The following is a 26,280-nucleotide window of genomic DNA, read 5'->3' as shown; positions in this document are numbered from 1 at the left end:
GGGTAGTTTGTTTTTTTGATATTGAGCTGCATGAGCTGCTTGTATATTTTGGAGATTAATCTTTTGTCAGTTGCTTCGTTTGCAAATATTTTCTTCCATTCTGAGAGCTGTTTCTATTATATAAAGCAAGGGTCTGCAAACTATGGCTTCCGAGTGCCACCTGTTTTTGAAAACAGTGTATTCTGGGAACATAGCCATGCCCACCCATTTATGTATCATCAATGGCTGCTTTATGGCAGAGTTGAGTAGTTGAGTCAGAGACCATACGACTCACAAAGCCATGAATAGTTACTATCCCATCTTGTACAGAAAAGTTAGCCAACCTTGGCTATATAAACTAGAACCTTATTTTTTTGGTGAAAAACTTTAAGAAATCAGAAATGTAAAGTTCAGTGATGCATAATTTATTTCCAGATTGAAAATAATTCTCAATTGCTTTAAGAAACTTCAACCACATACCTAGGGCTTTTGACAATTGTGATAAAGTCTATACTAAGTGATATCAAGAGCATTACTTTACTGGTCAAAAAAAGTAAAAAACAACCCATATTCTCTTGGGGGAAAATAAGCAGGCTTTCAAGTATGACTCTTAAGAATTGGGAAAAGATAGCCTAAACTCTAGGGTTATAAATGATCTAATAATTAATTTAGCTCAGTTTTCTAACACATTATCAGTCATCATTTCAAGTTCATCTTTGCAAATTATACATTGCTACAAACACACAATGTATAATTGTCATCATGTTACTATGTTTAGTCCAGGGTCACTTACCTAAAGTTCTAAAGAGTCCCATTAAAGTTATAATCTGGTTGAACTGAGCAAGAAGGGAAAGTTTCCTTCTTTAGCCCATTTATTTATGATCCAACTCATACTCATGCTAATGGTTTCTTCCATCTTCCTATGGAAATTCTGTAGAGCTTCTAGATCACTATATAAGGTGATTTGCTTTAGCTTGGAATTCACCAGTAAGCATTGCCCATTCCCAGTGTCCAGGAATCACATCATTGCTGACAGAATATGCAGTCTTGAAACAATGGGACACTGTATACTGTCTTCACTAAGAAGCTAGAATGGTTGTCCCTGATATTGGAACTTGTGGTGCACTTGGCCAAACCCATGACCAACTATGTCCCAAGACTTTAACCTAAGACTTTGCTCAGTATCCACTTGTCTAACTCATAGTCATCTGGAAGAAGAAGCTCCTGGGTGGTACCAGGTTATGATACCTCCTGGGTTGGCACAGAGGTAAAATGCATCTTGTTACACAGTTTACAATATTGTGAGGAAGATGGACATGATTTCAATTATAGTACTGCATGTCTTTGCGAATATTTAGTATAATAAAACTGTGAAATCTAAATATTATCAAGTGTGGTGACATTTTTCTTAATTTTAAACTGCTTGAGTAATGCCTCTGATAAGAGTGACCAGGAAAGCTCTATTTTTTAGTTCTTTAGCTTAGGCAACATTGCTGCCTTGGTTTGTTCATCTTCTTCTGGAGATTCTGTATTTCATTATGAAGTCGTCTGTTCTCTTCTTGGAATCCTTCCTGTAGTAGTCGGGCCTGTTCCTGAAAAAGTACAAATGGAGACTGAATAACGTGTCACATTAAGTAAATCCCTAACTTCTATCTAGTTTCCACATTCATAGATTTTTTTAAAAATATTTAATTTCTTCTTGAAATTTTCTCTACCATTAATTTCATTATACTTTCTCTTGGGCCTTCTAGCTCTGTGATTACTTTTTCTGAGTCTCCTTGAGTCAAGAAAGATTTGGGACTTATATCTCCCAATATGTTGATGAACCTAAATTACCAGTATTAATTTTTTTGTTCCATTAATTGTACACAACCTTTGTCGGCAATCTTAATGAAATGTTTGGCTTCAGATCTTATCTATGCATTATGATTTTTTTATGCACACACACACAACACACACACAATAAATGAAGAATTTTCAAAATCTGATGCAGTATCTGAATCTCAGATCAGGGAATTTGATCTAAGCTTCCACAGCTTGGTGGCAGGGGGAGCAAAATACAGGTAAGGGAATCAGGGCCCCAGACAGACCATACTGGATTTCTGCACATAATTCCCAACTCAACACATACTAGGAGCAGGACAAAGAAAACAGGTAGGAGTGATAGACTGACACAATGGTGTGAGAGTTGAGTCCTTCTGCTTATGAAGGTTCTCTTAGAGCTAAAAGCTGTGACAGAAGAAAAATTCATGGATTCCTCTAACTGGTGAAGACTGTTCAGATATCTTCCCAAGCATTGTGGCCCTATAAAAATTATTTAGTCTTGTCTGAACCTCTGTTTCGTCTCCTAAGTAATACGGACATAGCAGCTCTTGCTTTGTATAGTACTAAGCAAGAGATATGGATAAGACATTTTTATAATGTCTAGCAGATAATAGCTACCATGATTGGCAGATATAGTGATAATGGACTGGGTGTGGCATAACTGCAAATAAAATCTTTTAACAACCAGACATTGTAGGGGCCAGTTCAGGCTGGCAGATAGGGATTGAAAAGTACAAGTGGGCAAGCAAGGTCCTTTTCTGGGCTTCATGTTTTCACTGCCATGCCAAGTTTGTGAACAGGGAGTGTGGAGAGAAAACAGAATAACAGGAGCCTCAAGGTGATGCAATTAAATACCTGAAGTTTGAGAGAGAGAGTTCTCTCTTGCTCTTCCAGCAACTGGGCCCTATCCCTCTCCATCTTCTTAGTCAGTTGTTGCACATGTTCCTGATAACTCTTTTCTTTCTGTTCCATCATCTGCTGATTCTTTATTTGCATTTCCTCCAGCATTTTTGCTGCAGCCTGTGCAGATTCAGCTTTCACACGTTCCACTGTCAGGAGGAAAAGGAAAAAGAAAAATGAATGTGGGTGACCATGTTGCTTCTTTCTTCCATGTACACTTAACCTGTCACTGTTGCTACTGACTGTGTATGCCCTACTCAAAAATGACTTTAGTGAGTAAGAGGCATCTTTTCTCATCTTGCTATAGTTTAAGGATCCTAGGTTCACCCAGCCGAATTAATTAGAACTTTTAAGCGCTTTCAAGGCTGTCTAGTCTCTTGACTCGCTCCTCACCTTCAATCAACTTTTCCTTCTCTGAGAGAGTCTGGTCTGTCTGTAGAATTGCACCACTCACAGACTCCTTGGACTTCAAATATTCCTGAAGAATTTCTTCAGCCTAGGACCCAGAAAAAAATGGGGTTAGTAATAGGAAATGGCTGTAAGCACTTATTCCTATTTGCCCACCATCTTTCCCTCTAGGAATTGCTCCTCTTGGTCCTGGCATGCCTGGTGGTCAAGATTCCCTGTCACTGGGGTGAGCACATGCTCCAGGCTGGCCAAGCATGACAGCTTCTTGAGCAGAATCCTTTATAAGGGATTGATATAGATATAAATAGTGATTCTCTGTTCTTTTAGACTGAGGGCTCTAATTTTGGAGCTGTTGGTACTGTGGTCTCATATGGGGTGAACTTGTTGGAGAATGAAGCCATCATTGAGAAAGCAGATCAGAAAAAGGGATGGAGGGAGGGAAGTGTGAGGTTGAGGGGAGGACCATGCAGAGAGATAAATGATGACATTATTTGAAATTTTGGATACATCTGATAATCCAATTTGTAACTCAGTTGTTAATTGAGTGCACTCTTTTGGATGAGCACATAGGATATATCTGGTATAACAGGCTCCCTGTATGTGTTTATTAGATGAGAGCATGAATGCTGTCGGTCCTGTAATTGCGCATCTGTGTGCAATATGCTTGGTCATGTTGTTTCAAGGAACACGTCAGCAGCTTCCCACAATCAATTTTGGTTACCTGTATTCCCTTCCTGGGCTCCTGAAGATACTTTTTCTTCAGCTCTTGTATCTTTTCAATGAAGAGGCGATAGCCTCCTGGTTTAGAATAAATCCCCGCTTTCACACCTTCTTCTAGAGGACTGAAAATATCCTTCAGTAAAGCTGAGCAATGATCTGATGATGCTTTAAGATTCTTGTTACAAAAGTCATCTCGCTTTTTGTCTAGCTGGGCCTTTAATGTAAAAAATAGGAAGTAAAAAGAATAGTGAAAAGATGTTAAATTGACCACAGAATTTCTGGAAAGTCTTCTCAAAAAAATAAGAATATAAAAGGTCTGTGACCCCCTAGAAGAACTTACAGGCACTCAGCAACACCATATCCTTCCTGCTGATCCTGACTTTCTACAAAGGTCCCTTTCACCATGGGGGTGACCTTCAGAGCAGAGATTACTAGCTATATACTACACCTTTGGAGATAAACTCCTGCTTTTCAAACTGGACCAGTGATTGCATATGCAATAAATGTGGTTCAGCATAAGCCTGCTCATGATAACTAAGGCTAAAATTTTCTTTGCTTTTGGCCAAAATATCCAATCAGCCTGATAACAATGAGCATGTAATTTGATTAGAAGCTCTAATTGTTACTTATATGTACGTAATGAAATTATAGGGAAGAATATTAGTTTATTCATGAAAGAAAAAAGTTTCAATGCACCATAATAAAGTATATCATGATAAAATTGTTTCCTCTTATGATAATAACAAATAGTGTTTGTCACCATTTAAAAGTCTAGTAAAAATTGCTTTTCTCAAAATAAGCACCCATTTCATTTTCTAGAGCCTAATCTGTATAAACTTAAGAAAAAAATTACCGCTAATTCCTTTTGAAATAAATGGTCTATATCTTTCAAGGACCTCCTCATGAAGACTTCAATGGCCTCCTTCTCAATAGTCCTGTGCAGGTCCAGCAGCTCCTGGAGGGTTTCCGTGGGCAGCTGCATCTTCTGGCCCATCTGCTGGTCATAGTGGGCAATGGCCTTTTTCACTGCAGCTGCGTTCTCGATCTCGGCCAAGGCCAGGACTGCATTCTCCATGCAGGGCAGATCCCCGCTATTGATGGCATTGACATAGGTCTGCACCAGGGTCTCTAGACCTACAAATAGAGAACAAATGATGATGTTTATTGTAGGAGGAGTGAGGAAACTTTCTATTCCATGCAATTCTGATGATGTCTATTACCAACCATTTGCCTTACAGCATCAGTGTCCTCAGTATCACCTGAAAACTGGCTAAAAGTGCAGACTCTCAGCCTCTGCCCCAGTTCAACTGACTTAGACCCTCATCTTTGGCAAGAGCCTCAGGTGGTACATATGCACATCAAAGGTTGAGAACCTCTGTTCTAGACAGCCTAGGCCTGTGTTAATTGAGTACATTTACTTCACCCCCAAGCATTGTTAGGACAGAAACCATATCTCTCTCATTTATGTCTGTATCATCAGCCCTGGTAGGTCCGTGGGAAACATTTGATTAATATTTGTGGAACAAATCAAAAGGAGTCCTCCATTTTGTTTATTCTAGCAGAGCATTGTCCAGAAGAACTTTCTGTGATGATGGAAGTATTCTATATGTGCTGTCCAGTGTGGTAGCCACTAGACATGTGGAGTGTGAGCCCTTGAGACACAGCTGTGTGACCAGAATGTTAAATTTCTTTAATTTTAATTAGTTTACATTTAAATTTAGATAGCTGCACTTATCTAGTGACAACCATATTGGACAGGGCAGGTCCAGTTTACTAGGACAGTTTTAAGCTTTTAGAGCTATTTTCCTTTGGCCTTTTCTATCTTTCCTCACCTAAGAAATGTGACTAATAAAACCTGTTAGAAGTGTTGGTGCCATCTAGAACTTAACACAATAATAGCAGTAGATGTGCATTTTTCAAAGCCGAAGCTAGGTGGATGTTATTACACCGTCTTTTAGTCTTAACAGTGAGAGTAAAGACTGGGAAGAGGACTCACGAGGTCCATTGACCTTGATGCCTCCTGAAAGGGTTTTAGTTTTGGAATTTCTAAAGATGTAGGAACAGAAGACTGCAGCTTGTTGCACAAATTCGGAGTCCAGCTCATCATCACACAGTTTCTCAAGCTGGCCCAGTTTCTTCCTATTAGTGGGCCGATCAAAGATAAAGCATTTCTTCTTTGGGAAGAACTTCCGGATACAGAGTCGAGGCAGATTAAAATTTTTATCTTTTTGACTGGTACCTGGAAGAAGATAAAAAGAATTTGCCTAATATAGGGGCTTGCAAACTTTTTATGTAAAGGGCCAAACAGTAAATATTTTAGGCTTTGCAAGCCAGATGGTCTCTTTTCCAAGTACCCAATTCTACTACTGTAGCATGAAAGCAGCCATAGACAGTCTATAAATGAATGGGCATAGCATTATTCCAATAAAACCTTATTTACAAAATCAGCTGGCAGGCTGGATTGGACATTATTTGCCTGTGAGCCATCCTTTGCCAACCCCTAGACTAGTGCACTGTTCATGCTTTTATTTATTTTCTTCAAAAAAATTACCTATTCTACTCCATATTCTTTGGTTAATTACAGCACCACAAGCCCTAAGCAGGGATATAATGTAAGTCTAATCACAGCACAGGGAAACGTGAAAGAAATGAAACCTGTTCTTAAAACAGGGAGTAAATAAAATCAAATCTATTAATTCAGATAGTAAACAAGTGTTAATTTTTAGTAATCACCCCGAAAAGAAATAGAAACTATAAATATAAGAAAACTGTTGATAGAAAACTAAAGAACGATAGTTTTTAGTGTTTTGTCATCCCATTTACCAATTCTAAGTTCCCTTTACCTTTCTTAAGCTTGAGTGAACTCTCCAGGTACTCATCTGCTGTGATGGATTGTCCATCTGCCTCCAAGTCTAGGGAGAAATCCCTCAGTGTCCATACAAAGTCTGGAAAGAAGCTCACAAAGTCAGCTGAATCCTCAACCCCATCCACTTCAGGTGAGACTTTTGCCCTGATTCTATCTGTGAGCTCCGTCACATAGCTGAGCAGCAAATTAAGGAAAACTGGCATAAAAGAACAGTGCCCACCACCCTATATTAGTTACATATACAAAACCCTTGTTTCGCCTTTGTTCTTAACCCAAGTATCAATTCTTCAGTAGGTATTGATACGTAGGATTTTCCCCCTGCCCTTGAATTATTTTTTATGTTTCCCTTTTTGTGCTTGATTCACAAGGACTCACAGTTAGGCAGCTGTTTTATTAATACCTCTGACTTTGATGCTGGTTTGAACCTGAAAAGGATACTGAAGTTGGTCCATGGCCTGCTGGTTGATGGTTCCCATACTATTGTACACAAAAGTGCTGCTCAGGAGTATTGCTAGGGCAAAGATCCAGGAGTCATTCTGGTTGTCACCCTGGAAATCAGAGTACATTTGGACCAGGATTATTTTTCATTCTCATGGCACTTTTCAGATCAGCAGTAGTAAAAGGATGCTGATTTAATTAGAGTTTTTTTTAGACTAACACCCTATAAGAGGAAACCAAATCCAAGCAAAAATGATTGTTAGTAGGACTTGAACTTTGAATAGTTTTCTGATTAGTGTTTTTGGTTTACCCTGATTCTCACTAGACCGTCTTATAATCATTGGTAGATAATTGCAAACAAATAGTCATTGCTTGTGGGCATTCTAAGGCCTTAAATATAATTTAAATGTAAACTTTTCTCTTTATTTTTACAGAACAATTGTCTTAATATAAGGGTAATAATACATGTATCTATCTCACTGAGCAACTGTTGTGCACCTAACACTTTCCATTACTTATCTTTTAAGTATTCAAAACAATACTATGAGGCAAATGTAGATCTATTACATCTGTTTTACAGATCAGAAAGCTGAGGTTAAAAGAGATCAAATAATTTGCTAAGATCATTGAATTACTGACAGACTTTAAATTTAAAGCCAAGGGTATGGGACTTCAGAACCTAAATCCTTAACTAAAGTTCTTTGCAGGATAAGATTCATTATGTTGAATTTATTTGTATTCCCTTTATGCATCTGGGTTAACTGGCTTAGCTTACAGCCTTTTAATAATTAGAATACTGTCAACTGACCACTAGGCTCTTCTTCTAGGATTCTGCCTTATGAATATTTTCCTGACCCCTCATTGCTAAACTGGGTCTCATGGCATGTAAACAGAAATGAAAAAACGTGGTTAAGTGCAAGGTCTTATTTAAAGAAAAATTAAATAGTGTAGAGAATATTCAGACATGAGGGGCTTAGTCCAAATTTGAATCCTCAGTCCTTACCTTCTCCACATCCCCCAGGCCCTCAGTGTCAAGCAGAACTAGAGTATGGTCTGGCTTCTTGGGATGAGGCACACACCACATCCAGATGCCCTTCGTGTGAGATTGTACCGTGGAGCCCAGAGAAAAACCTGCAAGGGGGCATGGGGTTAAGAAAGGGTGGAGTTTTAGTAGCAGATGGATCTTGAAATTGAGATAATAGTTAACAAAATCAAGGTTTAAAGAGACAAATGAAAACATAATCAGTATTGATCTTAATTGCAACCAGAAAAAGAGAGAAATTAGAACATTCAGTACAAACTGAAATATTTATTTTACCTTAAAGATCAGTATAAGCTTGATGTTAATCCACATACATTTTAGTAAATGTTTTATTGTTTATTATTATCTGCATTAATTTTCTTTATTACTACCTTACTCCTTCCAGAAAGGCATATTTATACTTTAAAGAAAAAATTAAGGCAAAGTGGTGAGAAAGAGTTGACTCTTATCTTCCAGCACAGAGTAAGTGTAAGAAGCCCATCACCGTATTGAAAGTTAGCTTTCAGTATTCCTCCCAGGTCTCTAACTTCCTCTCCTCACATCACTGTTCTGCACGCTGGGAGTGTGGGTGGGCAGAAGGGACTCGGCTGGGCTTTGCTAGTGCCACTCACCCTTGTTCTTCCCAGCCAGCTTGTTCATCAGGTAGGATTTGCCGGTGCGGTAGAGGCCCACGATAGCCACCACAACAACGGGCTGCTGAATGGCAGACAGGATCTTCAGAGCTCTCGGATTAACCAACAGTCGCCCATTAGTGTTCTCGATGAGGCACTCTGGGCCTGACATGTGGATCTCTGAGGCCATGTTCCCTTGTCTGCAGGGGAAGAGATGGGATGAATTAGAATTTCTGGTCTAAGCAGATCAAGAGCTTTCACAAGGTTATTTTGCATTCAGAAGGAGGAATCATAAAATCCCCCAACATGACCTAGTTTTGTGTCAACAGTGAGATAGATGAGGGAAAGACATTTTAGAAAGTTACATAAGTATTATCAAAGTAGTCCATTAAAAAATATTGATATGACAGTGATTTATCAACATTCAACCACCCTCATGAACAAAATCTTCCATTTAGTTTACCATGGAAAACTTTTATTTTGGACTTTCATTTAAAAATTTATACTGGACATTAAATGTAAAATAGAATAAGATTCAGAGAGATTCGTTGTACATCCTGGCTATGTGTGAGAAATGCAATAGTTATTTATTTATTCACTAATTCTTACTATGAATAAAGAATTTCATGAATAAATGTTCGTCACTTGATATATGTCTCTGAACAATTTCCAGTGATTTGAAATGTGTTTTTTCTCACTAGTTATCCTTATTTTTACTGGGATAAGGGTCCACAGAACTTCTCACACTGCTATTCTAGAAGTGGAACTTACTTTGGCAAATTTTATAAAAATATGTGACCTTGTGAAACACATGGCTAGGGACCCTTGGTATGGGCTTGTGGAAGCAAGGGGCTCTGAAACTTAAAATTTATTAGCTTCAAAATAAATTAGCCTCCAACTAAGTGGGGGTAAAGTGCACATCTGCAAATACTGCATGTTGCTAAAAATCGTATTTGTACGTGTGTGTGTGTATATGTGTGTGTGTGTGTGTGTGTGTGTGTGTAAGGGAACAAAAGACAATGAAATAAAGATTAAAAGCTCAGGAGACGGATCAGGAGAACTAAAGAAGAAAGTTGTTGAAAGAAAATATCTATATTTCCAGCCATGCACTTCCAGGTTTTCTGTTTTCTTCTTTTTTTCCATTTTGTAGAGGAGAAGTAGAAAAAGGAAGAGTAGGAAGAGGAGTAGGGGTAAAGAGGAGGGGATGGGGATGGAAAAGGGGAGGGGAAGCTGAAAAGAAGAGAGAGGTGTCAGACAAGGTAGGTGATGAATAAGCTAATGCCAAGCCAAGGAATTCAGAGGAAGAGTTTCCAAAAGGCAAGATCAAAGCTTCTTGAGAGCACAGAGAGGGCAAAGTAAACAAAGGTGGTGCCTTCAGTGCTGCACCACAGTAGATTCTTTAAAGAGGAAGCTTTTTAGTAAAGTAATGGGGCTGAATTCTGCTCCTAAGGGGTAAGGAGTGAGTTGACACCAAGAAATTGGATCTAGTGAACTTGTGCTATTTCTAGAAGAAGAAGTCCACTTTGAAACAAAGTTCAAATGTAGGACTGAAGAGTATGGTATTTTCATGAATCTACATCTTTCACTTTGGGTTTCAGTTATTTTCTTTGTCTTTAACAGTGTCATGTAGCTGTTTCCACTGCATCTCATTTACTATTCTTTCCTTCTCATGAAAATAACATATTTGTCGCCCTTTCAGTTTCTTAGCTGCAGTCACATCAGTATTGAGCAAGTTGTATCAAAGACAATGGTAATTTAATTGTGTCCCCAGTCAACACAGACAACATCAGCAAAGAGAAAGACAATCCTAATGCATTTCAAGATCTTAGTTTAGCTCCATGTCCCTGGTGCCTAATTCTACACAAGCACAGTAATGACCCAGGGATGTGCTGCCACCTGATAACACCAGGATTTCATCTGACCTCGTGTCCCACATTAGGCTCAGCTGCAGCCTATTTTAATGCTGGTCATTTTTTAGAAAACTAACTAACCCTTAAAAATCCCTTCCCACCCCTGCACTAATCTTAACATGGGCTCCTTTTCCCAGAGCAAGGCTGCTTTAGCACTGGAGACAAAGCTGCTTTGAGGAAAAAGTAGAGTTCTTACCTGTTTTCTTCTCAGTTTAGGTGGAGTGGTTCTGTAACTTCTCTGTCTCTCACTAGATGGTTCGACTTTTATTTCACCCATCCAATGTCATGGGGCTTGCCTGATTGCCTGTAGAGACCAGACAGAAGAAGTGAAGCAACCTCTGTAACAGATTTAGAGTAATATGAAACTGAAAGCACTGAAAACAGAACAGTGACTCAATAACTGTAAAAGGAATTTTTGGAAGCTATCCTCTTTGGAGGGAACACGGGTTTGACACTACTTCTCAACTAGAACCTTCACATTAATTTTTTTTGAAAGACATCTTAGAAACAATTTGGTGTTTAAAAAAGTGTCTATTAGATGCTTAAATATAATGGAATGTATCCCGGGATTGGGGGTCAGTTTGGGAAACCTAGAATGAGGAAGCATATTTTTAGGTTTAATTTCTTTAAATAATGGACACACTTACAGTGGACCTGGCTCCTCATTTGTGCATGCCGTAAGTGAGGAAAAGGACACATCTTACACATTCGTGAACATGCAGCCCCTGGAACTTAATACCCAGTGCACAGGCTGGAAGGGTCTCCATGTGTTGCACATGTGTTGCAGGCTCAGTGCTGTCCGTTCTACATGGGTTAAATAACTGATATCTCATAACAAACATTTCCCCACCATTTTATAGAAACTGAGGCACAGAAAGATTTAATGTCTTGTCCCAAATCACAGCACTGTAAATAATCTGAACCGAATCATTCTTGATTCCAAACCCTCTTGTTAAGCCACTTCGTTATACTGCCTTTCCATGTTTGCTAAATGAATAGCAGAAGTAACAGTTTTATTTCTTGATTGCTTTCTAAGAGGTACACATGTTACATGTCTAATTCAGTCCTGAATACAGTCATGCAAAATAAGCGGTATTGTCTCCATCTTGCAGGAGGCTTGAGGGAGGGTAAAATAATATTCCTGTTCAGATTCATTAAGCAAGTTATAGAGGTGGGATGCAAATTTGAAACTCTGTTTACCCTTAAACTATGTTTTTTCTCCCCCTGAACAATGTTTCTGAAGGAAGGAATAGGGACGTGAGGAGAAAGGGAGATATCTGTAAGTTTCTCTCCTGATCTCATAGTATAAACATATTTCTCCACACCTGGAAGCCAGTGTCTGAAATTTAACAAATAAAGTACACTCCTTTCTTTCCTTCTTTGCCATTATCTTTTAAATCTCTGAGTAAGTAGCACTTTAACTTGCTTTGAAAAATGTGATTTATCTGGTCTTTCAGTTGCTGGAACACACCTAGTTTCTTCCTGCCTTAGCGATCTATGTACAGCAATTTTCTGCATCTGAAACTTTCTTACCCCTGATCTTGGCAAGATTGGTTCCTTCTTAATCTACTGGTCTCAGCTAAATGGCATCTTCTCACTGAGGTCTTCCATGAAAGTTAATCTCCAACCCATCACCTTGCTTATTTTTTTTTACTTTTCCCTATGACTACCTGAAATTCAAGTTCATAAAAACAGGGACCTCATGTGTTCACAGATGTGTGTGTCTCCAGCAATTAAAACAGAGTTTGGAAGAGAGTATAAACTCAATGGATATTATGTGTGACTAAATATAAAATGGCTCCAAATATGAAGGTAACCCCACATTTTTCCAATTTGAAGTGTAGAAGAAATAGTAAAATGCCTATGTAAAGTATTTTGTTTGTCAATTTAGTTATACTTTTAAAATTATATATTTTATGTATATATAATATTGATATGTTGGTTTTTTCTTACATTTTATAAAATAACTTTTAAATTGAAATATAGTTGACATACAATATTATATTAGTGTCAGGTGTACTACATAATAATTTGACATGTGCATACATTATCAAATGATCACCACAATAAGTCTGTAACCATCTGTCCTCATACAAAGTTATTAAAATATCATACAAAGTTTTAAAATATCATCTGACCATATTCCTTATGCTGTATATTATACAAAGTTATTAAAATATCACTGACCATATTCCTTATGCTGTATATTACATCCCTGTGGTTTATGCATTATATAACTAGAGGTATGTACCTCTTAATCCCCTTCACCCTTTTGCCCACCATGGCTCTGTATTTGCAAAAGTGGACTGAAACACTCTGGTGCTGTAGCCTTATTAACTATACTAACATTCTGATTAGTCATTTTATAAATTAAAAGCCTCTGGCTCTCCTCTACTTTTTCTCATGAGAAAAGGTTTTCTTATGTCAATTAAAGCCAACTTGCAACTATTTTATTGAACACATGCCAATGGAAAGCAAAAGCAGGTATAAACTTAGTTTCTCAGAAATTGACTGGATGTTAGGAAACCAGCTCCTTCCTGATTGGTACAGGAAAGAGAAACTGACTCATAGATACTATTTTTAGTTAATTGCTTTCACTTTGGAGTATGGATTGTTCCTTTATTTATTTAAAACTCTTTTTTAGTCTTTCAGTATTATTGTGCAGTTTTCTATATTTCAGTTCAAATTGTTATGCATATTCTTACATTATTATGTTTCCTTTTTAATTGTGGTTAAAAAACAACATAAATTTTACCATTCTATTTTAAGTGTACAGATTAACTATACTTACATGTTAATTATATTCCATCATTGTGGAACAGATCTCCAGAGCTTCTTCATCCTGCAAAACTGAAACTCTGTACCCATTGAACAACTCCCCCTTAACCTTTCACCCTAGCCCTTGACAACCAGCATTCTACTTTATGTTTCTATGAGTTTGACTACCTTACATACCTCATATAAGTGGAATCAGAAGGTACTGATCTTTTTCTAACTGGGTTATTTTTTTAAAATAACATCTTCATACTTAACCCATGTTGTAACATGTGACAAGATTTTCCTTTTCTAAGGCTAACATTTTTTTAAATTTTAATTAATTTATTTTTTATACAGCAGGTTCTTACTAGTTATCTGTTTTATACATATTAGTGTATATATGTCAATCCCAATCTCCCAACTCATCCCACACCCTCTCTTTCCCCCCTTGGTGTCCACACGTTTGTTCTCTACATCTGTGTCTCTATCTCTGCCTTGCAAACTGTTTCATCTGTACCATTTTTCTAGATTCCACATATATGTGTTAATATACGATAATTACTTTTCTCTTTTTGACTTACTTCACTCTGTATGACAGACTCTAGGTCCATCCACATCTCTAAAAATGACCCAATTTCATTCCTTTTTATGGCTAATATTCCATTATATAAATATACCACATCTTCTTTATCCATTCATCTGTTGATGGGCATTTAGGTTGCTTCCATGACCTGGCTATTGTAAATAGTGCTGCAGTGAACATTGGGGTGCATGTGTCTTTTTGAATTATGGTTTTCTCTGGGTATATGCCCAGTAGTGGGATTGCTGGGTCATATGGTAATTCTATTTTTAGTTTTTTAAGGAATCTCCATACTGTTCTGCATAGTGGCTCTATCAATTTACATTCCCACAAACAGTGCAAGAGGGTTCCCTTTTCTCCAAGCCATCTCCAGCATTTGTTGCTTGTAAATTTTCTGATGATGACCATTCTAACTGGTGTGAGGTGATACCTCATTGTAGTTTTGATTTGGATTTCTCTAATGATGAGTGATGGTGAGCATCCTTTCACGTGTTTGTTGGCAATCTGTATATCTTCTTTGCAGAAATATCTATTTAGGTCCTCTGCCCATTTTTGGATTGGGTTGTTTGTTTTTTTGATATTGAGCTAAATGGCATGCTTATATATGTTGGAGATGAATCCTTTGTCAGTTGTTTCCTTTGCAAATATTTTCTACCATTTGAAGTTTGTCTTTTAGTGTTGTTTATGGTGTCCTTTGCTGTGCAAAATCTTTTAAGTTTCAATAGGTCCCATTTGTTTATTTTTGTTTTCATTTCAATTTCTCTAGGAGGTCAGTCAAAAAGGATCTTGCTGTGATGTATGCCATAGAGTGTTCTGCCTGTTTTCCTCTAAGAGTTGTATAGTGTTCGGTCTTATATTTAGGTATTTAATCCATTTTGAGTTTGTTTTTGTGTATGGTGTTAGGAAGTGTTCTAATTTCATTCTTTTACATGTAGCTGTCCAGTATTCTCAGCACAAGTTATTGAAGAGACTGTCTTTTCTCCATTGAACATCCTTGCCTCCTTTGTCAAACATAAGTTGACCATATGTGCGTGGGTTTAACTCTAGGCTTTATATCCTGTTCCACTGATCTATATTTCTGTTTTTGTGTCAGTACCATACTGTCTTGATTACTGTAGCTTTGTAGTATAGTCTGAAGTCAGGGAACCTGATTCTGCCAGCTCCGTTTTTCTTTCCCAAGATTGATTTGGCTATTTAGGGTCTTTTGTGTTTCCATACAAATTGTGAAATTTTTTGTTCTAGTTCTGTGAAAAGTGCAGGTGGTACTTTGATAGGGATTGCATTGAATCTGTAGATTTTTTGGGGTAGTATAGTCATTCTCACAATGTTGAATCTTCCAATCCAAGAACATGGTATATCTCTCCTTCTGTTTGTATTGTCTTTAATTTATTTCATCAGTGTCTTATAGTTTTCTGCATACAGGTCTTTTGTCTCCTTAGATAGGTTTATTCTTAGGTATTTTATTCTTTTTGTTGCAGTGGTAAATGGGAGTGTTTCCTTAATTTCTCTTTCTGATTTCTCATTGTTAATGTATAGGAATGCAAGAGATTTCTGGGCATTAATTTTGTATCCTGCTACTTTACCAAATTCATTGATAGCTCTAGTAGTTTTCTGGCAGCATCTTTAGGATTCTCTATGTATAGTATCATGTCATCTGCAAGCAGTGACAGTTTTACTTCTTCTTTTCGAATTTGGATTCCTTTTATTTCTTTTTCTTCTTTGACTGCTGTGGCTAAAACTTCCAAGACTATGTTGAATAATAGTGGTGAGAGTGGGCACCCTTGTCTTGTTCCTGATCTTGGAGGAAATGCTTTCAGTTTTTCACCATTGAGAATGATGTTTGCTGTGGGTTTGTCATATATGGCCTTTATTATGTTGAGGTAGGTTTGCTCTATGCCTACTTTCTGGAGAGTTTTTATCATAAATGGGTGTTGAATTTTGTCAAAAGATTTTTCTGCATCTATTGAGATTATCATATGGTTTTATGCTTCAATTTGTTAATATGTTGTATCACATTGATTGATTTGTGTATATTGAAGAATCCTTGCATTCCTGGGATAAACCCCAATTGATCATGGTCCTCTTAATGTGCTGTTGTATTCTGTTTGCTAGTCTTTGGTTGAGGATTTTGCATCTATGTTCAGTGATATTGGTCTGTAATTTTCTTTTTTTGTGACATCTTTGTCTGGTTTTGGTATCAGGGTGATGGTGCCTCATAGAATGAGTTTGGGAGTGTTCCTCCCTCTGTTATATTTTGGAAGATTTTGAGAAGGATAGATGTTAGCTCTTCTCTAAATGTTTGATAGAATTCACCAGTATAGACATCTGATCCTGGGCTTTTGTTTGTTGAGAGATTTTTAGTCACAATTTCAATTTCAGTGCTTGTGATTGGTCTGTTCATATTTTCTATTTCTTCCTGGTTCAGTCTTGGACGGTTGTACTTTTCTAAGAATTTGTCCATTTCTTCCAGGCTGTCCATTTTATTGGCATAGAGTTGCTTGTAGTAGTCTCTCATGATCCTTTGTATTTCTGCTGTGCCAGTTGTTATTTCTCCTTTTTCATTTCTAAATCTGTTGATTTGAGTCTTCTCCCTTTTATCCCTGATGAGTCTGGCTAATGGTTTATCAATTCTGTTTATTTTCTCAGAGAACCAACTTTTAGTTTTATTGATCTTTGCTATTATTTCCGTCATTTCTTTTTCATTTATTTCTGATCTGATTTCTTTCCTTCTGCTAACTTTGAGGGTTTTTTGTTCCTCTTTCTCTAATTGCTTAAGAGGTAAGGTTAGGTTGTTTATTTGGAATTTTCTTGTTTTTGAGGTAGGACTGTATGACTATAAACTTCCCTCTTAGAACTGTTTTTGCTGCATCCCATAGGTTTTGGGTCGTCGTGTTTTCATTGTCATTTGGTTCTAGGTATTTTTTGATTTCCTCTTTGATTTCTTCAGTGATCTCTTGGTTATTTAGTAGCGTATTGTTTAGCCTCCATGTTTTTGTATTTTTTTACAGTTTTTTCCTGTAATTAATATCTAGTCTCTTGGGTGTGTGGTCGAAAGGACACTTGATACAATTTCGATTTTCTTAAATTTACCAAGGCTTTATTTGTGACCCAAGATATGATTTATCCTGGAGAATGTTCCATGTGCACTTGAGAAGAAAGTTTATTCTGTTGTTTTTGGATGGAATGTCCTATAAATATCAATTAAGTCCATCTTGTCTAATGTGCCATTTAAAGCTTGTGTTTCCTTATTTATTTTCATTTTGGATGATCTGTCCATTGGTGGAAGTGAGGTGTCAAAGTCCCCTACTATTACTGTGTTACTGTCGATTTCCCCTTTATGGCTGTTAGCATTTGCCTTATGTATTGAGGTGCTCCTATGTTGGGTGCATAAATATTTACAATTGTTATATCTTCTTCTTGGATTGATCCCTTGATCATTATGTAGTGTCCTTCTTTGTCTCTTGTAATAGTCTTTATTTTAAAGTCTATTTTGTCTGATATGAGAATTGCTACTCCAGCTTTCTTCTGATTTCCATTTGCATGGAATATCTTTTTCCATCCCCTCACTTTCAGTCTGTATGTGTCCCTGGGTCTGAAGTGGGTCTCTTGTAGACAGCATATATACGGGTCTTGTTTTTGTATCCATTCAGCGAGTCTGTGTCTTTTGGTTGGAACATTTAATCCATTTACATTTAAGGTAACTATCGATATGTATGTTCCTATTACCATTTTCTTAATAGTTTTGGATTTGTTATTGTAGGTGTTTTCCTTCTCTTGTGTTTCCTGCCTAGAGAAGTTCCTTTAGCATTTGTTGTAAAGCTGGTTTGGTGATGCTGAATTCTCTTAACTTTTGCTTGTCTGTAAAGGTTTTAATTTCTCCAACGAATCTGAATGAGATCCTTGCTGGGTAGAGTAATCTCGGTTGTAGATTTTTCCTTTTCATCACTTTAAATATGTCCTGCCACTCCCTTCTGGCTTGCAGAGTTTTTGCTGAAAGATCAGCTGTTAAGCTTATGGGGATTCCCTTGTGTGTTGTTTGTTGCTTTTCCCTTGCTGCTTTTAATATTTTTTCTTTGTATTTAATTTTTGATAGTTTGATTAATATGTGTCTTGGCATGTTTCTCCTTGGATTTATCCTGTATACTCTCTGTGCTTCCTGGGCTTGATTTACTATTTCCTTTCCCATGTTAGGGAAATTTTCAATTATAATCCTTCAAATATTTTCTTAGACCCTTTCTTTTTCTCTTCTAATTCTGGGACCCCTGTAATCCGAATGTTGGTGCATTTAATGTTGCCCCAGGTGTCTCTGAGACTGTCCTCAATTCTTTTCATTCTTTTTTCTTTATTCTGCTCTGTGGTAGTTATTTTCACTATTTTATCTTCCAGGTTACTTAACCATTCTTCTGTCTCAGTTATTCTGCTATTGATTCCTTCTAGAGAATTTTTAATTTCATTTATTGTGTTGTTCATCATTCTTTGTTTGCTCTTTAGTTCTTCTAGGTCCTTGTTAAACGTTTCTTGTATTTTTTCCATTCTATTTCTGAGATTTTGGGTCATCTTTACTATCATTACTCTGAATTCTTTTTCAGGTAGACTGCCTATTTCCTCTTCATTTGTTTGGTCTGGTGGATTTTTACCTTGCTTTTTCATCTGCTGCATAATTCTCTGTCTTCTCATTTTGTTTAACTTACTGTGTTTGGGGTCTCCTTTTCGCAGGCTATGGGTTTGTAGTTCCCGTTGTTTTTAGTGTCTGCCCCCAGTGGGTGAGGTTGGTTCAGTGACTTGTGTAAGCTTCCTGGTGGGGGGGACTGCTGCCTGTGTTTTGGTGGGTGTAGCTGGATCTTGTCTTTCTGGTGGGCAGGGCTGCATCTGATTGTGTGTTTTGAGGTGTCTGTGAACATAGTATGATTTTAGGCAGCCTCTCTGCTAATGGGTGAGTTTGTGTTCCTGTCTTGCTAGTTGTTTGGCATGGGACGTCCAGCACTGGAGCTTGGCTGGTTGTTTGGTGGAGCTGGGTCTTAGCATTGAGATGGAGATCTCTGGGAGAGCTCTCGCCAATTGATATTAAGTGGGGCTGGGAGGTCTCTGGTGGTCCAATGTCCTGAACTTAGCTCTCCCACCTTGGAGGCTCAGGCCCAACACCTGGCTGGAGCACCAAGACCCTGCCAGCCACATGACATGGAAGAAAAGAAAGAAAGAAAGAAGAAGAAGAAAAATATAGACAGCACCCCAAAACAAATAGTAAAAGCAAAACTAAACAAACAAAATCACACAAAGAAACACACACACTCATAAAAAAAAAAAAAGAAAGAAATGAACAGACAGAACCCCAGGAAAAATGGTAAAAGAAATCTAAACAGACAAAATCATGCAAAGAAACATACACACACACACACACACACACACACACACACACACAAAAGGAAAAAGAAAAAAAAAAGGAAGAGAGCAACCCAAGAAATAAAGAAACCCACCAATGAAAACAAGCCCTAAAAACTAAGATAAACATAACACCAAAAACAAATCAAACACACAAAGCAAACCCCAAGTCTATAGTTGCTCCTAGAGACCACTGCCTCAGTTTTGGGAACATTCATTTTCTATTCAGGTATTTCACAGATGCAGGATTTATCAAGCTGATTGCAGGATTTAATCCACTGCTCCTGAGGCTGCACGCAGAAATGTCCCTTTCTCTTGTTTGTTTGCACAGCTCCTAGGGTTCAGCTTTGGTTCTGGCCCCGTCTCTGCATGTAGGCTGCCCTCAGGCGTCTTTTCCCCACCCAGACAGGAAGGCGTTAAAGCAGCGGCTGATCAGGTGTCTCTTGCTCACTCAGGCTGGGGAGAGGGAGGGGTATGGTAGTCATAATTGGAATGCAGGGTGTGCCTGCAGTGAAAGAGGCAAGCATGACATTGCAACAGCCTGAGGCATGCCGTGTGTTCTCCCAGGGAAGTTGGCCCTGGATCACGGGACCCTGGCAGTGGCGGGCTGCACAGGCTCCCAAGAGGGGAGGTGTGGATAGTGACCTGTGCTTGCACACAGGATTCTTGGTGGCAGCAGTGGCAGTGGTAGTGGTCCACGCCCGTCTCTGGGGTCCAAGATGATAGCCGCGGCTCGTGCCCATCTCTGGAGCTTGCTTAGGTGCTGCTCTGCCATCTTTGGGCACACAGAACAGGAAGCCCCTCTTCTCGCGCACCCTGAAACAATGGTCTCTTGCCTCTCCGGCAGGTCCAGACTTTTTCCTGGACTCCCTCCTGGCTAACTGTGGCACACTAGCCCCCTTCAGGCTGTCTTCATGCAGCCAACCCCAGTCATCTTGGGGTCTGACCTCTGAAGCCCAAGCCTCAGCTCCCAGCCCCCACCCGCCCCGGTGGGTGAGCAGACAAGCATCTCAGGCTGGTGAATGCTGGTTGGCACCAATCCTCTGTGTGGGAATCTCTCCGCTTTGCCCTCTGCACCCCTGTTGCTGCACTCTCCTCTGTGGCTCTGAAGCTTCCCCCTCCCTGTCCCCGCAAGTGAAGGGGCTTCCTAGCATGTGGAAACTTTTCCTCCTTCACAGGTCCCTCCCAGAAGCACAGGTCCGTCCCTATTCTTTTTTCTCTGTTTTTTCTTTTTTCTTTTGCCCGACCCAGGTACATGGGGATTTTAATGCCCTTTTGGAAGTCTGAGGTCTTCTGCCAGCATTCAGTAAGTGTTCTGTAGGAGTTGTTCCACATGTAGATTTTTTTTGATGTATTTGTGTGGAGGAAGGTGATCTCCATGTCTTACTCCTCTGCCATCTTGAAGGTCTCCCATAGTAAGTTTTCAATAAATGTTTGTGGAATGAATGAATGAATAAACTAATTAAGAAAAATTATTTTATATAAGCTATGGGAGAAAATACAGCATAAAAGGTGCTACTCATTTTCTGCAGTTTTCCTATGTTAGCATCTCAGTTATGTGACAAAACTGACAGATCGAATCAGGGCAAAATCCTCACTTGGTGAACATGAGGTCAAAAGTCAGCTGAGTTTGTGAGCTTCTTTCCAGACTTTGTGTGGACTCTGAGAGATTTAACCCTGGAGCTGGAAGCAAATGGACAACCCATCACTGCTGATGAGTACCTGGAGTTTCATTGAAGCTAAAGCAAGGTTACTGGGCCTGATGATTGGCTAACATAAAAAGAGAAAACAATATCACAATGACCATTTCTATGTAGGTGCTGAAAATTATAATTTCATAACTTTGTTATCCTGACTGTTCTGTTAGAGGAAATGAAACATTCTTTAGATGAATCATTTGGGTCTAATTTTAAGTTACCTCCTTCTTGGAGAAGAAAAGAAATTTCATTTAATTTAATTTTTTGGTCTGATCCATGATTAGTTAATATTTACCTCTTAATATAGGATTTGTGCAAATTACTAAGTTGAAGGGTCATATATTTGAAGCAATCAGCCTGAAGTTGTACTACCTCTAATTTTCATTCCTCCAGGTACTGATAAAAAAACTAAAAACTTTAATGAACCTCAGTTATGTATCCAAAAGCTCTTCCCAGAGAAGAAGTGCTTCATCTTTGACCGCCCTGCTCAGAGGAAGTACCTCACCCTCCTGGAGCAGCTACAGGAGGAAGATATGAACCCTGAATTCAGAGAACAGTTTGAAGACTTCTGCTTCTACATCCTCAGCCGTTCCAAGGCCAAGACTCTCTCAGGGGGCATCACAGTCAATGGGCCTTGTGAGTCCCTCTCACTGCCCCTCCTTACGTGGACTTTCCTATTGCCCATTGTAGACAATGGAAGTGGGAACCATGAGGGTTACTTCTGACAAATACAGAGTCTAATGATGCCAAGGAAAACATACCACAAGGATCACATTGTGAATTTTACATGGGAACTAAAACTATTTCTAGTGTTATCTAATATTCACATGAGCAAGGTGAATAAAGGAAAAGAACTAGAATCCAGCCTTCTCAGCTCCCTATTTATGAAATTTCCTTCCAGGAGAGCTATAGATTGACAAAGTCAGGAAAAGGCAAATACACCATGTATGTGAGGCTTTGCCGTTAACCTTAGCACAATTCTCTTGTTTATCAATTCAAAAATATGTGAATTGATTAGGAGTGCCTGCAATGCACCAACCACTAGGCATAATCCTCATTCGAGCATGATGGGAGCAAAAGGTATTTAAACAATTTATTTAACCATAATGACAAGCAGTGATAAGTACAATAAATCAAAATAATACACTGCTATGAGAAAGGAAGGGGTGTAGGCAGGTGGGAGAAAATTTGCATTTGAAGGCAGAGAATATTTGTCTCTGCAAGTGACATGTAACATGAGAACTTAAAAATGGGTAGGAGTTAATCAGAAGAACAGTCAGAGTAGTTTTCAGACAGAGATAATATCATGTGAGAAGGCCTGAGACAGAAAAGATCTCTGCAATGTCAAGAATGTAAAGGCAAGATAGTGTGATTTGAACAAGAGTAGAGTGAATAAGAGTGGTGTCATGGTTGGAGAAGTGTGCAGGGAACCATACCTGAAAGGACTAGTGGATGACTTCAAGGAGATTAGAGTTTGAGCCCAGTGAGAGGATCTTGAAGAATTATAGGCACAGAGGTAATGTTATATAATTTATGTTTAAAACAATCCTTCTGAGTATTTTGTAGATAATGTTTTGGAGGGATGTACATGAAACAATAAGATGAATGATATTTGCAATATTTTAATAATAAATAGGGATTATGCTAGGCTAAGACAGTGGCAACTGAGATTGTCAAAATAGATAGAATCCACACATATTTTGAATGTCAAATTCATAAGTTTTGATGATGGAGGGCATATGGGTGTGTGGAAGGAATTAAACGGAAGTGTCAAGCCTGACTCCAGGGTTCTGAGCTTAAGCAACTGCTTGAACGGATGTTATTTACTAAGAGAAATACCTGGAGGAAGAATTGTTTTCCAGAGTGGATGAAGGTGTTTAGTTTTGGATTATTTAGTATTTTCCTCTGATGTGTACAAGAAGGAATACCATCCAGATATTTAAATACACAAATCTAAAGCTTAAAAATCAAGCCAAAGCAGGAAATTAAAATATATGTGGTACTTAAAACTATAGAAAGAGAAGGCCCAGGATTGAGTCCCCAACACTGATAGTTGTAGGGTGACCCAACCACTCCAGTTTGCCTGAGGCTGTAATTTCCTGATATGTGAGATTTTCAATGCTAAAACCAGCAAATCCCTGGCAAAGCTGTATGAAATGGTCACATTGCATGGAGCTCTGATGAGAGAATATCTAGGAAGACCCTGTTATTTAGGCCAGACACAGGACTAATGGCCTGCACCACATGTACGCATACACTCACACACATACACGTGCTCTTGTACACTTGTGCACTAAACTGTCTCCTTGACCTTTTTCATAAATTAGAAGTTAGGAGGGAAATAGAAAGAAGGCAGACAAAAGGGAGATACAGGAAGGCTAAGAAAAGATCAAGACCTAATATCTCGTCACCCAAATATCCTTATTCTAATCCATTCATTCCAACATCTTCCTTTTGGTTGAGGGAAGGAGAAAGAAAGAGCAGCTTTAAACTCCTCTGAACTAAGAGGTTAACAAAATATTCCATCACAATTCTTTCTCAAAAAGTCTTTAAAACTACTGTTTGTGACACTTGAAAAGCATACAAAATACTATAGCAGTTGATTCAAAATAATTAAATTTACATTCTCAAGACTAAATAGAATACATTTTTGGGACTTCCCTGGTGGTGCAGTGGTTAAGAATCTGCCTGCCAATGCAGGGGACACGGGTTCGATCCCTGGTCCAGGAAGATCCCACATGCTGTGTAGCAACTAAGCCCATGTGCCACAACTACTGAGCCTGTGCTCTAGAGCCTGCACGCCGTAACTGCTGAAGCCTGCATGCTCTAGGGCCCATGCTCCGCAGCAAGAGAAGCCACTACAATGAGAAGCCTGCTCACCGCAGTGTAGAGTAGCCCCCACTCACCGCAACTAGAGAAAGCCATGCACAGCAACGAAGACCCAACGCAGCAAAAAAAAATAAAAAATAAATAAAAACCATCATTCACTTAAAAAAAAAATTAAAAAAAATAGAATACAGTTTGTTCCTCTCTCAACAACTGATAACTACTATTTCTTAAAATCCCCTTTCTTAGGTCTAGAGACCCTGGTGCTGACCTTTGTCAATGCCATCAGCAGTGGGGATCTGCCCTGCATGGAGAATGCAGTCCTGGCATTGGCCGAGATCGAGAACACAGTCGCAGTGCAAAACATCATTACCCATTATGAAATGCAGATGGACCAGAAGCTGCAGCTGCCCACGGAAACCCTCCAGGAGCTGCTGGACCTGCACAGGGCCAGTGAGAAAGAGGCCATTGGAGTCTTCATGAAGAACTAACTCTTTCAAAGATGTGGACCAAGTTTTCCAGAATAAATTAAAATGAGATATTTGCTATTCTGGTTCATGAGGGGCAGAAAAAATATCTTGATCTGAGTAGTCCTCCCAGACTCAAAGACAGCCGCACTCAGTTATGTGTACTCGCTTGCAGTCTTTACTAAAAGAATAGACTGCTCCTGACCTTATTCCAAGAGACTATGGTACAATGACTGACTGATGATTACAAATATCTTCTTCTGTTAATTTCCGCCCTCTGGATGCCATATTTTAAGCAAACAAGTAAACTGTAAAACTGTATTTATATGAGATTATTTTATTTTTTTCATTTAAAGTTAGTCAAAGACACAGTACTTTCATGTTCCCTGCTAATAATCTGGGAGGATTCACTTCTTTCTGGAAACACTAAAAATGTATTTTGTTTAATGTAAGGCAACAGTAAAACATTCAGAAAGCCAGGAAAGAGAAATCAATCATAAAAATGCTATTTGAAGACATGAGTCCTTCCAAATTAAGGAAGGATTGTTGCATGACAAATACTCAATCACTTGATGGTTCACCATCTCTTCCCTGGCTTGTAGGGCAGGATTTTACAAATCATACCTTGCTGCATTCAGAATTTTAATGAAACTAAATAGTGAAGGTCAGTAGACAATGGACATTTTTCTAGACTAAAGAAAAAGCTTAATGTATAAGTTCTCTTTAATGTTTTAATGTAGGTAAATGTTATATTAGACTTTCGTAATACAGAAAATACCTGGGGTAAAATCTCCATTACCTTCATTAACCTTATACTGAGAAAATATGCAAAAATATTATAATTTTAAATGTACCACTGACATTGACACATTAATGAACATTTATGGAAAAGTCGCTGAACTTAGCACTTTACATCACCACGTATAATCCTGACAAGATATCTGTGACATAGATATAATTTCCCCTGTTTTACCAACAAGGAAACCTCATTTTAATAAGGTTGAGTGTCACTAAATCACAAAGTGGTGAAACCAGGAACTCCCTGCAGGCCTGTCCTACTGGATATTTGTGCTCTAAACTATTTCTGAAATTAGAGACTTGAAAAAAGAAGTTTCATATGGAACAGCGTCTGTGCTTTGAGAATCATTCTCTGAAGCAAGAGAAGTATGGAAAAGAAGCTTCAGATAATCACACAGATGTAGTTTTTAAACCAGCACTCTGTTTAGAGGTATTCTAGAATCTCCCAGCTTTGTGAGGGGTGTGTTATGTTTATACACCACAATCTTTGCAGGAGAAGCATTTCCCAGTAATTTATGTGTGGTTAACATCCTAGTCATGTCTTACTGTACCATCTGTGCAATTTTTTTCCCTTCACAGGAACGGTTAGAAGCAAAGCAAGATGACTTTTTTTTTTTTTAAAGATTTATTTATTGATTGATTGATTGCTATGTTGGGTCTTCGTTTCTGTGCGAGGGCTTTCTCTAGTTGCCGCAAGCGGGGGGCCACCCTTCATCGCGGTGCGCGGGCCTCTCACTATCGCGGCCTCTCTTGTTGCGGAGCACAGGCCCCAGACCGCAGGCTCAGTAGTTGTGGCTCACGGGCCTAGTTGCTCCGCGGCATATGGGATCTTCCCAGACCAGGGCGCGAACCCGTGTCCCCTGCATTAGCAGGCAGATTCTCAACCACTGCGCCACCAGGGAAGCCCCAAGATGACTTTTGTAAGCAGAATATGAAAGCATCCTCAAATTACTGCATGGCTTTACTTCAGGATACTTTTGGCCATCTATATGAAGATGTGAAGCAAGGAACATTTTCTAAACCAGGAGGTTATCGGTTTTTTGTTTGGAAGAAGCAAGAGCTAAAGAATAAGTACTAC

At 38.6% G+C, this 26,280-nt stretch overlaps 1 protein-coding gene, 1 long non-coding RNA gene and 1 pseudogene across 3 annotated transcripts in view; 2 read left to right on the top strand and 1 right to left on the bottom strand.

Moving 5' to 3' along the window:
- Positions 1-26,280, top strand: part of LOC309636551 — a 64,192-nt gene that overhangs the window by 19,721 nt on the left and 18,191 nt on the right. The gene's annotated exons all lie outside the window — the stretch shown is intronic.
- On the bottom strand, positions 389-12,847 carry LOC309668159 (guanylate-binding protein 1-like). The gene is made up of 11 exons (XM_082477558.1): positions 10,895-12,847; positions 8,789-8,988; positions 8,139-8,266; positions 7,136-7,245; positions 6,675-6,871; positions 5,828-6,070; positions 4,685-4,965; positions 3,833-4,045; positions 3,097-3,199; positions 2,659-2,852; positions 389-1,571 (listed from the first exon to the last, which is right to left on the bottom strand). The coding sequence occupies exons 2-11, from the start codon at positions 8,976-8,978 to the stop codon at positions 1,455-1,457; spliced, it is 1,776 nt and encodes a 591-aa protein (XP_082333684.1). The 5' UTR covers positions 8,979-8,988; positions 10,895-12,847; the 3' UTR covers positions 389-1,454.
- LOC309636461 (guanylate-binding protein 2-like) lies at positions 6,808-26,280 on the top strand (annotated as a pseudogene). Its single transcript, XR_014268751.1, has 4 exons — positions 6,808-6,827; positions 20,666-20,720; positions 21,558-21,747; positions 24,187-26,280. The product of XR_014268751.1 is annotated as a guanylate-binding protein 2-like (transcript).

Source organism: Balaenoptera physalus (genome assembly GCF_965194825.1).
Source record: "Balaenoptera physalus genome assembly, chromosome: 1".
NCBI classification, from domain to species: Eukaryota; Metazoa; Chordata; class Mammalia; order Artiodactyla; family Balaenopteridae; genus Balaenoptera; species Balaenoptera physalus.
The sequence above is the reverse complement of the archived record's forward strand: the minus strand, read 5'-3'. Positions and strand labels throughout refer to the sequence as shown.